This window comes from Rana temporaria, chromosome 4 (genome assembly GCF_905171775.1).
Source record: "Rana temporaria chromosome 4, aRanTem1.1, whole genome shotgun sequence".
In the NCBI taxonomy this organism is placed as follows: Eukaryota; Metazoa; Chordata; class Amphibia; order Anura; family Ranidae; genus Rana; species Rana temporaria.
The window spans coordinates 118,080,961-118,093,311 of NC_053492.1; the positions used below are offsets into that span (position 1 = coordinate 118,080,961).

At 41.4% G+C, this 12,351-nt stretch overlaps 1 protein-coding gene across 10 annotated transcripts in view; it reads right to left on the reverse strand.

The window, feature by feature from the left end:
• Positions 1 to 12,351, reverse strand: part of SNED1 (sushi, nidogen and EGF like domains 1) — a 247,816-nt gene that overhangs the window by 48,599 nt on the left and 186,866 nt on the right. For all 10 annotated transcript variants that reach the window (XM_040348915.1, XM_040348917.1, XM_040348912.1 and 7 more), the window contains 4 exons: positions 10,211 to 10,327; positions 7,717 to 7,833; positions 2,886 to 3,002; positions 2,647 to 2,763 (listed from right to left, as the gene is read on the reverse strand). In XM_040348915.1, coding sequence (XP_040204849.1) covers positions 2,647 to 2,763; positions 2,886 to 3,002; positions 7,717 to 7,833; positions 10,211 to 10,327 — 468 coding nt within the window. The remainder of the gene's footprint in view (positions 1 to 2,646; positions 2,764 to 2,885; positions 3,003 to 7,716; positions 7,834 to 10,210; positions 10,328 to 12,351) is intronic.

Genomic DNA, 12,351 nt, shown 5'->3' on the forward strand with positions numbered 1-12,351 from the left:
ATAAATTCTGAGAACAGATCTGGATGGATATTTCTTAAAATCACCACCAAAAATGAACCTATTATTCCTGTTCAGTAAGTCAAAACCAGTGTTTATCAATCAGGGTGCTGTTTGGGTTTATCTAGGTTGCTGTGAACATGGAACACAGTTTGCCTGGATTATGACATGCTTTGCCATGGTGCAGGTGGGCCATCTGCCAGCACCTTACCAACTAATGAAACTTTAGGGCCAGTGTGCACAACATCATTCATTGCTATGGCTCACCAACACCATGGCAATGCATGATGCAGATCCAGCCTTCTGAAATCTAAAAAAAAGTTACCAGTTTCAATGTCTCCTTCAACAGGCAATAGTATACTTTTACCAAATCAACTTCAAAGGGTAGCCTCTCAAGCTGCTTCTTACAGAGAAGTTCAGCTGAGCAGCATTTTAATTATAGGAGTCTCCACATATGGATGGTCTTTACACCCAGTCTCAAAGTCGCCAGAATCTTCAAAGGCATCAACCCATAAACTTAAAGTGCTTGAAAAATCCTCCAGGTACTAACCAATGGCAGGATCCTCAGTATCAGATTACCCAAACTTTGAGCAGTTGGTAGACTCCCACCAGAGCTGTTGCCAGCTGCAGAACTGCAGAACTGCAGAACTGCCTAAAAGGGACTCGTACATCTTATCTATAGCTTACTTAGGCTCAGTTCACACTGCTGCATCTTGGAATCCAACTTGTGAGACCCCAAGTCGCGTGACATGTGAAATCCCATTTTAGTTAATGAAAGCTATCTTAATTAGCACTACTGAAGAAAAGGTTCCTGTACTACTTCAAGGCGACTTCTATCCGTCTTGTGCTCATAGACTTTAATGTAAGTTGCTTCCAAGTCGGATCCTCACCTTAATTAACGTGATTTGTATCCAACATTACAGGAAGATTGCCCAGGCATTCCTTGAAGTTGCTTCAAAATCACGCTGAAGTTGTGCCGAAGTTGCCTGGCAAAGTAGCACTATAAGTCATGCGACTTTTAGGTCGCAGCAGTGTGAACCGAGCCTTAAAGACATGAACCTCGTCCACTGAGACCAGTGTCCCCTTAACCCGAAAGTGGCAGCATACCCCAATGTCATTAATTTGAAGTGTCCTGTTATGAACAATTAAGTAAATCACTATTTAAAGTAAAAAAATAACAATTCCACAAGTATGTGACATGTCTGTATGTAAATTGAATGTTTTGATGAAAATATAATCACATTATAAAATAACAAAAGCAGTCAGAAAAGCACATGCTTTTGTGAAATTGCCATTAGTTACGCTAGAAGACTTTGTGGATTTAAGCAATTTTGAAGGCTAGCTCATTTTCCACGCTCCTTGTCCTCATTAGCATTTTAAGCAGACAGCAGTTCTGGGCCATCAGTCCTATGCTACTATGGCTCTGACTGGAATTTGTGTTGCTGTAAGTGCTATTAATTGGCTGCTCAGGCACAGACAACCAATCAATATGAGTGGAAAACACAGTCATATTGGTGCTCTGGCTAGACAACAAAGTGAGTGCAGATATGCTATTTGGTAAGTGCAAGGTGCAAGTAGGGGTGATTCCTGCATAAAACATTAGAGAAGAGAGAGTGTGAAATAGGCCAGCTTTCAAAATTACTATATGCCTATATTGGTAAAGCTCATTAAAACAGAAATAACAGGGGTTGGTACAGAACCCACTCTACCCATTCTTTTGCTCCAAGATTCAACCTTCCCCGCTCTCCTGCTCATGCAGACTTCATCAGCAGCTGCATTATTGTCACTATTGTCTTATATACATTAACTGACCTGGGAACTAAATACAATTACGATATAACTGTATAAAATAATGTAATATGAAAACTGAAAATATATACACACTAAATAGAACTCTTGACTAGTTCTTCTTTTCAGTAACTTAAAGTGGAGTTCCACCCATTTTTTTATGTTTGTCTATGCTGCATGCCCTAATCTCATAGTGTTCAGAATGGACAATTTTTATTTATTTTGTTGCTTGTAAATACCTTTATTTTGTAGTCCTTCATTACTTCCTCCTCCTTATTAGCCTAGGCTATTAAGTCACAAGGCTATTCACAAGGGTTTCTGGGATAGGCATTATGTATCCCAGTAGTCCTTGCAAATAGCCTATTTGCATAGAGAAGGGGCGGCGACTTCCTCTGACACTCCCGTTGCTATGGAAACCTGACTGAAACCTATTACATCGCTTGTGCAGCACTGAGCATGTGCGAGATCTGCAAGGCTGAAATCCAGGAAGTCATACAGTCTGGCTTCATGATGCCCACACTTAAGATGGCCACGGTCTATTTCTAGATTTTAAACTAACTAAATGCTCTAACAACCTAACAAAACGGACCTTAGTTTACAGACTAACTTTACTAGACTACATTAAGCTTGTGTATTACAGGGGTATTTATATTTAAAAAGTGAAATTGTGGGTGGAACTCCCCTTTAACCTGCCTAAAAGTACCATACATTTTAACACAACTGTGCCTCGCATTATCTTGTGAAGAAAGTACTTTGATCCTACACTTCATGTGACCACCACTACCAAAAGTAGTATGAAATCTCAAAACTAGATCCTGGGGTGGCAATCATAGAAAGAAACCATGTAGAATTCCTGTTTACCCTTCTCGCAGTGTCTTCCAGAAAAGTGGGGTGGGCAATCACACTTGTATTTGCCAAGATAATGGAAACACGTGCCACCATTGTGACAAGGACCTGATGAACAGGGGCCTCTCATGCCTGAATTGGAAAGAGGAAGCAGATCTGTTAACTAAATAGGCAAACATATAAGTAAATTAAGCACATGTACTGCTAAAAATGTGCCTCCGCTTATTTTCCTATCGGACACATCCTTTACTCACCTGTTTCACAGTGTTTCCCAGTAAATGGATAAGGACAAACACAGTAATACTCCTCGCTGACTTCCTTACATGTTCCTCCATTCCGGCAAGGAAACAGACTGCACAGAGCCGGCTTTACTGAGAGAGAAAGGAGACAGAAATACAGGAGAGAAAATATGACATATTGCATTTGACCTTGAGATACTTTGAACTGTGACAACTGGGGTAGAATTAAAAAAAATGCCCTCCAGACCAGGAGCGTTCAACCCATGGCCCGCGGGGCCCTCTGATGTGGCCTGTAACCTCAAAACAGGGGTTTGCAACTTGTTGATCGGGATCTGGGCTTGCTGACCTATTATCCCAGAGCAACATAGTGTAGTGAGCCGGCGCCAGCAGCAAAGGGAGCAGGTGGCTTCAGAGGGAGCAGGAGTTGCATAAGCTTATGCTTCCTCTGTAGCACCAGCTGCTGTCCCAGGCGGAGTGATACCAAGCCTGGAGAGCAATGACAGCAGCAGCTGCAAGAGGAAAAAAAGGTCAGTGTACTGACACATATACTGGGCATAATAGCTTTTGCAATCAACATATTAGCACCTATAAAAGCGTTAACAACTATTAAACTGCTTTCACACTGATCCACAGGTGCAACGCAGTGCATGTGTGATCTCGCGCTAAAGAAAATTCACTAAAACAATACCTAAGAAAAAATATAAAAAACATGTGCAATAAATATGTGAGTAAAATCAGATGGATAAGTCCATCAAAAATGGTGTAATACATAGTGAATGGATAGTCCTAGGAAGTCACTATATAATAAGTCGCAGATTGGAGAATGGTCCTCCTATGGGGCGGGTGACTGTCTCAATGAGTAAATTAATTCCTTTGGGGGATCATGCTTGAGGGCCTTCCAAAATCAGGGTAATAAATCCACAGATAAATCTACAATCAATCTCCCAAAACTCTCACCTCTACTGTGATAGTAGTTCACATAGATTAAGCATTCATAGGTATCGAATAATATTTTCTCCCATTTCTCTTCTATATCCTCTCCAAATGTAACTGTAATGGCTGCTGGCTTCCGCTACTTCCGCGGGTCTCCAATGCCTCCGCTAGCCTGTCTTGAAAAGCTCCAACAAGGAGCACAGAAATGGGGAGGAAAAGAAGAAAAAGTAGGCCTCCAATAGTGTAGTAAGTTAGTGGACAAGTGCTTTATTAAGCACTGTTAAAAGCTTTTTGCTTGCACTAATATTTCCCCATGTAAGAGTCCACTTTTAACAGCATCTGAGGCATTGGAGACCCACGGGAGTAGCGGAAGCCACCAGCCATTACAGTTACATTTGGAGAGGATATAGAAGAGAAATGGGAGAAAATATTATTCAATACCTATTAATGCCTAATCTATGTGAACTACTATCACAGTAGAGGTGAGAGTTCTGGGAGATTGATTGTGGATTTATCTTTGGATTTATTACCCTGATTTTGGAAGGCCCCCAAGCATGATCCCCCAAAGGAATTATTTTACTCATTGAGACAGTCACCAGCTCCATAGGAGGACCATTCTACAATCTGGGACTTATTATATAGTGACTTCCTAGGACTATCTATTCACTATGTATTACACCATTTTTGATGGAATTGTTGATTATCCATCTAATTTTACTCACATATTTATTGCACGTGTTTTTTATACTGTTTCTTAGGTATTGTTTTAGTGAATTTTCTTTAGCGTGAGATCACTTTTACATTTATTTTACTGCATTTGTGTATGGTGAACACTGACAGATTGTGAAGCTTCTGAACACATTTTCACACACTTTTAAGATATTCACATTCACTATCTACTCATTAGTAGCGCAAAAGATTCTCACTTATTTTACAGTGCACATGTGGCTTAGCTGCACTGAGTCATAGGCCCTGTACACACGGTCAGTCCAAACTGATGAAAACAGACCGAAGGTCCGTTTCATCGGTCCAAACCGACCGTGTGTGGGCGCCATCGGTCAGTTATCCTTCGGTCAAAAAAAATAGAACTTGCTTTAAAATTTGACTGATGGACGCCTAACCGATCGGTCAAAACCGATGGTTAGTACGCAAAAGCATCGGTTCCAAACCCGCGCATGCTCAGAATCAAGTCGACGCATGCTTGGAAGCATTGAACTTAATTTTTCTCTGCACGTCGTTGTGTTTTACGTCACCGCGTTGCACTCGATCGGTTTTTGAACTGATGGTGTGTAGGCACATCAGGCCATCAGTCAGCTTCATCGGTTAACCTATGAAATGGACCTTCAGTCCGTTTTCATCAGTTTGGACTGATCCTGTGTACAGGGCCATAGGCTTCTATTATGTCCTGCAGGTTTTGTGCTCTTTTTGAAAGGACCCCACAACTGCTGGATGCAGTAGTTTTGGTGTGCTTTCAGAAAGTGCACCAAACCTGCAGGATATAATAGAAGTCTTTGGCAAAGCACAGCTAACCCACAGGAAAGCTGCAGGTGCACTGCTCTGCACCCAAGTTGAGGTTAAATCACAGCGCATCAGTGTGCAAGCAGCCTTATAGGGGGCTCAGGACAGTAAAGGCTTGTTTACATTTTCAGTTTGGGGGGCGGTAAGACCCCATAGTTGAGAAATGTTTTTACCACAACTCTGAACAGTGTCTGTGCTTGAATGACTAACATAAGAAATGACTGGCATAAAACCGGACATAGTCCCTTGTAAAGAGTAAACAAAGTCAGTGTTCACACTAGTGTCATCCACTCTTTCTTTTTGTGATTATGATTAAACTGTGGGTGAACATCCAATGGGGACTGGTCCCACAGAAAATGATGATCCTAATTATTGTTTAAAATGTACACTCTGATGCATTCTATGCATTAAGATAAAAAGCCTTCTGTGTGCAGCAGCCCCCCTCAGCCCCCCTAATACTTACCTAAGGTCCCTCTCCGTCCAGCGATATCTACGACTGTCTCAGACGTCCGAGATTTTCCTTCCTGATTGGCCGAGACACATCAGTGGTGTCAATCAAAGTCAGTTAGCCAATTGGGAAAGAGAGGGGGTGGGGCCGCAGCTTCATGTCTGTGACTCAGCTCCGGTGCCCCCGCGCTGAACAAGTGGGAGGGGCCAGGATCAAAGAAGAGGGACCCGAGAAGCGGAGGATCAGGGCTGCTCTGTGCAAATCCACTGCACAGAGCAGGAAAGTATAACATGTTTGTTATTTTTATATGGGGGGAAAAAAAGCCTTTACAATCACTTTAAGTGGTCCTCGCTCTTTAAAAGGTTGAGCACCCCTGCTCTAGGCTATTTACGTAAAAAAAAAAAAGATTTAAACCTGTAATTTTCTTTCAATATGTCCTTCAGCTTCCTTCTATTTGCTGGAAAATAAAACCTTGAGCTAGAAGCCTGCAAATGTTATTAACCTATGAACCACAAAAAATATATATTTTTTTAAAATAACAAATTTGTGTTTAATAATATTTAAATTGGTTCAGCCTATCCCCTGAAGACGTCAGTCTGTTTGCCGGTCCGATCTAGCTTTTTTCATGCCCAAGCTATCAGCCTGCTACAATAGTATTTCATGTAAGAAACTTATTTTTTTCTGCTATTTTGCACCTTTTTTAATGTGGATGTGGACACAAATTTTGACTACATAAAAGAAGAGATTATTAAGCATTTCATGATGAGAGATTATTTTTATTTTATTTTTATCCTTTGATGACATCAGTTGTTGAGGGCGTTTGTATGCCTTGGTGAAGTTGTCCTTGATCATGATGTATTGAGCATATTATGATCATTTAATGTGACGGTCCATCTGATCTGGTAAGAGGCGCTTTTAACCGTGTCACAGGGTGGTGGAATCTCCTCTATCATTGGTGGATTATACTGCACTAGCTGATGAATGGGGATATCTATTTACACTATGTGGATTGAATTCTTTCCTGGATGAAGGATTTCTAAAGGACTTATTTATATTTCTTTCTGGATGCACTCTTTAAGGACACTCTAATATATGGTTTATTCACATTTTTAAACAATTTTGAATGTATGTCACGCGTTTATAATTGATACTTTATTAGCGCTACTTTTTGTTTGCACTATTTGATTGACTGGTATCAAAGTTACATAGATTGATGACCTAACTTGGATTTTTTTTTTTTATCAATATTTAAACTGTATTAAAATACTATGAATGATGGGATGTTGCTTTGGCTACATGCAGTATATCATGCAGCAAGTATTGCAATCAAGAGACAAAACAGCAGCTGAGAGAATGCTAGGAGTCAAGCCAAAGGCAGCTGCTCTAAGTAAAAAGTAGCATTTCAGAAATTCATAGTGTACCCAACATGTATAAATATGTATAAATATGTACCCGGTTAGGTCCTTAAGGGCCCTTTCACACCTGCGGAGCATATGTCCGTTTTTCATCCATCCGTTTTCAGATGAAATACGGACATACATGTATCCCTATGGGATTGCGGATGTCAGTGGATGAACATCCGCTGACATCCGATCTCATCAGTCCCCGCTATGGTCTGTTTCTGCAGACAGAGAAAAATTCATAGAGGAGAGCGGAGATCTGACAGGGCGGTCCCTGCACAGTATGCAGGGACCTCCCTGTCATCTGCCGGCTCAGCGGGGATCAACGGAGCGATCCCTGCTGAGCAAGTGGATGGTTAAACACAGATCATCACGGGATCCGCACGTCTAAAAGGGCCCTAAAGGTTTAAGCAAGAAGGTCCTGAGTAAAAATCAATCAGCAGTCAGCTGTTACTGTATGTCTACTTTACAGATATGCTTGACTTTTATAGTGCAAGTGTTGTGGCCTATAACATTTCAAGTGTAGAAAAACAGACAAGTAGCTCACCTTTCTCACATGTTCTTCCATAAAAGCCTCGTGGGCACACACAGGAATATGTATCTTCATGTGATTCACATCTCCCACTATTCAAGCAAGGGTCAGAGTCACAGGGAGAAGGCATTGCTGGAGTGACCAAAATGAATGAAATACTTTACTCACAAAAACCTAATTACATTGAAAATATATTCTAAAAGAGATCAAAAGAAGGTAGGAAACAGAAAAACAGCTGTGATTAGCTCCAGAGAATAGTCAGTTTTGGTACCCGTGCAAACAATGGGGGTGATTTTTAGTGCCAAGGTCTCGGTGCTCAGTATAGGAGTGCTGTATTTTGGTGTTGATATTCAGGAACTAATAACAAGTGTAATTTATTGCACAGAAGCTTTTAGGCTAAAAAGACTTTAATTGGACATCATAAAATACATACAATATACAGTAAAACCTTGGATTGAGAGTAACTTGGTTTGAGAGTGTTTTGCAAGACAAGCAGTATAAGAGTATAAAAGAGAAGAGAGACACCTCTAAATGTAGCAATATGGTTACATTTAGGCTACTTTCACACTGGGGCGAGGGATGTTAGTGGTAAAGCGCCATTAATTTCAGCAGCGCTTTGCCGCTACAATAGTGGTGCTTTTCGCCCGCTAGCGGGGCGCTGTTAACCCCTGCTAGCGGGCGAATAAAGGGTTAAAAGCACCCCCAAAGCGCCGCTGCCAAAGTGCTTGGCAGGCGTTTCGGCAGCAGTGCCCATTGATTCCAAGCCCCAGTGTGAAAGGGGTCTTAATGAAGGTACAACATTGAGCACACTCACATGGTTGATGGTTAAAATAGGCACGTCTAAGTATACAGGCATCCGTCATAAAGCTGTTCACATAGAACATCCTCCGCACTGCCCTCAACGTCATCCATTTCATGCTGCGCTCAACGAGCGCTTCAGGCCTCGCTTTCAGATCACTCTACTGCAGGGTAGTCTTCTCGAGTCATGTCTGCAGACTGACAACGATGAAATCTGGCGGTGAGCAGGATGGTCTATGTGGACAGCTTTAACCCGGTTGCCTGCATACCAAGATGTGACTGTTTTAATCAACCATGTGAGTTGATAAATGTAGTACCTTCATTAAAGGTAACCATATTGCTACACTTAGAGGCTCCTCTCTTCTCTTTTATACTCTGTAGCTCCTGCTGGATTTTGCTTCTAATCCCTTTGTGGAGGCTGCCATTTGTGGATGGACATTTTACCGTTACACAACCTCACATTGCTATAATCATTTTATATGGACTAAAAACGGAAGGACTTATGAATAAAAGGGACTTCTGTGTACATGCACCTCATTTGGCCTCTCATCATGAGATCAACCTTGTGTTTCAGAACCTAGCTGTTATGTAACTATTTAGCATGACTATCTATTTTGTTTTTAGGTTTATATATTTCTGTGTATTAATTATATTACTTTTTTTTACCTAATACATTTTGTATAAATTATTTTATTCACGCGCCTGTTACTCCTTTATCTGGTCTTTATCCTTTGTCTATAAAATACCTGGGCTATCCCCTTTTTGTGTTCTTCTCATTTCAATTGGGATGTGGCTAAGGTTTCCAGTACTATACCTGGCTCTTTTTCATATTTTCTCTTCAACAAGCTTCAAGAACCGCTGAAACCTGCTAGCAGCTTGCTTAAAGAGGCAATCAGCACTACCATTAGGATGTGTTCAACGTTTACAAACTGGAGTGGAATGGTACTTTAAAAGCTTCAACAAAACTCGCTGTAAGCGCTGCAAATTTCATCCAAAATGGTTGACATTCTAAATTTGAAAGCACATAACTTTTAAAATGTTGGAACTTGCAGACTGGCAGTTAATTAAATCATAGCATCTTGGCACAGAGAAGATTAAAATTCTATAACTTTCTAACTGTAAGCGTATTGTTATACCTGATGAAGGGTTTTTCTGTGGCCTCAAATCTTGTATGCAACCAAGACACCTGTAACTGCAGAAATCCCTTTAGGGTGGAATCTCACAATGTTTTTGGCTAGCCTCAAAAGCCCAAAGTGTTTTTTAATGGATGTACTCCTGCACATTACAGCTTGGAATTTCAGGACATATGATCAAAGTTCTTTGCCTAGCTACAGTATTACTGTGCCAAGCATAAAGCTTTATAGGGATTCTACAGGACATTTTTCTTTCTTTCCCCAAGTTAGGTTTGAGTGTTTTAATAAAATATTTATTTTATGTGTTTGTATAGGATCATTAAGTCTTCTGTGAAATTAAAGACGGTTAATAACAATCAGCATATTCAAACTCACTATACACGGCAGAAGTAATCATATAAACCTAAAAACACAGATATTATTTAGGGTATCTACTGTAGGAGTGGAAAAGTATAGAGTTGTGTTAATACAATGAATAATGGCTAGAAACATACTTCAATTAAAAGGTACAGTAAATGACAAACTCTCCTCTATATACAGCAACAATAATACACACACACGCTCATACACATACTTACTGTGGTTACTGATGATATAATCTGTGTGACACACACATCGGTAACTGCCTCCATACTCCATGCATGATCCACCATCAGGACACTGGGAGCCCATGCTACATGGAAGTGATGTCACCTCTGAAATAAGACATAAAAAAAGAGTGCGGAATGACACAGCATTTCATGGTTCCCTCAATGAGCTGTAGCTCCCCAGTGCCGGAAGCACTCATACAGCCCCAGACCATGACACTCCCACCACCATGCTTGACTGCAGGCAAGACACACTTGTCTTTGTACTCTTTACCTGGTTGCCGCGCCACACATGCTTGACACCATCTAAACCAAATAAGTTTATCTTGGTGTCATCAGACCACAGGACGTGGTCCCAGTAATCCATGTCCTTTGTCTACTTGTCTTCAGCAAACTGTTTGCAGGCTCTTGTGCATCATCTTTAGAAGAGGCTTCCTTCTGGGATGACAGCCATGCTGACCAATTTTATGCAGTGTGCGGCGTATGGTCTGAGCACTGACAGGCTGACCCCCCACCCCTTCAACCTCTGAAGCAATGCTGGCAGCACTAATATGTCTATTTCCCAAAGACAACCTCTGGATATGATGCTGAGCACGTGCACACAACTTCTTTGGTCGACCATGGCGGGGCCTGTTCTGAGTGGAACCTGTCCTGTTAAACCGCTCTTTGGTCTTGGCCACCGTGCTGCAGCTCAGTTTCAGGGTCTTGGTAATCTTCTTATAGCCTAGGCCATCTTTATGTAGAGCAACAAATGTTTTTTTCAGATCCTTAGAGAGTTCTTTGCCGTGAGGTGCCATGTTGAACTTCCAGTGACCAGTATGAGAGAGTGAGAGCAATAACACCAAATTTAACACAACTGCTCCCCATTCACACCTGAGACCTTGTAACACTAACGAGTCACATGACACTGGGAGGGAAAATGGCTTATTGGGCCCAATTTGGACATTTTCACTTAGGGGTGTACTCACTTTTGTTGCCAGTGGTTTAGACATTAATGGCTGCGTGTTAAGTTATTTTGAGGGGACAGCAAATTTACACTGTTATACAAGTTGTACACTCAGTACTTTAAATTGTAGCAAAGTGTAATTTTTTCAGTGTCGTCACATAAAAAGATATAATAAAATACTTACAAAAATGTAAGGGGTGTACTCACTTTTATGAGATACTGTATATATTGTATACATTCACATCAGTCTCTGCCTTCAAGGAGCTTACAATCTAAGGTCCCTAACTTACATTCACACATACACATAAGTAGCACTCTCTTCCATACATATGTACTAGATGTGTAGTGTTTAACGTTCTGTCAGCGCAGGTAAATTAAAAAAACGGGCCTAATGCTGCGCGCTAGGCCTGTTTGTTGTTGATCTGGGGGCTGAGAGTGGTTGGTGTAGCAGTGGGTGTGACCGACATGTGCTTTAGCTCTTGGGCACCTCCCCTGCTTTCAGTGAGAATGTTCTAAAAGAGGGGCAGGGCTGAGAGTTGCAGTGGCATGGAGTACATGTGAGGAGCCCTGACCAATCCCCAACTAGGATTGGCAGGGGGCAGGCCTCCTACATATACTCACAGTCAATGTAAAACAATTGTCAGATGGCGCAAGGGAAGGTAAGTAGCAGACAGCAGTGGCTCATGGGTCTAAATAAAATATCATAAATTTCGGACGTGGTAGAAGAGTTAGTGGCTAATTGGTCACAAAGTATTAAATTAAAGTTCATAAATAAGTCCAAAAAACGCTTGGCGGCAGCAGTCCCAGAAAGCAGAAGCTGGCTCTGAAAGTAATAAACAAGAAAAACAAGGATGCGCCAGATCTAAGTGCAGTATGTAATGTTTTAATGGGTAAAATAATGACACACATAAAGTCTGCGGTTCACCCTGAGACGCACGCCGCTTTGTACGGTGTTCAGCACGGATTGCTGTCTCTTCGCCTGGTTGCTCCGTCTGCTGCTACATTTCAACTACAGCTGCTTCCATCTCATGCTGACAACTGGAATACATCGGACTTCAGTGACCCTGGATTTTAGTCCATTTACATGCCTATTATCTCTCTACACTTGTGAGTAGCCATTTGGCTGTGTGTCTTTATTTTACCCATTAAAACGTTACGTACTGCACTTAGATCTGGCGCATCCTTG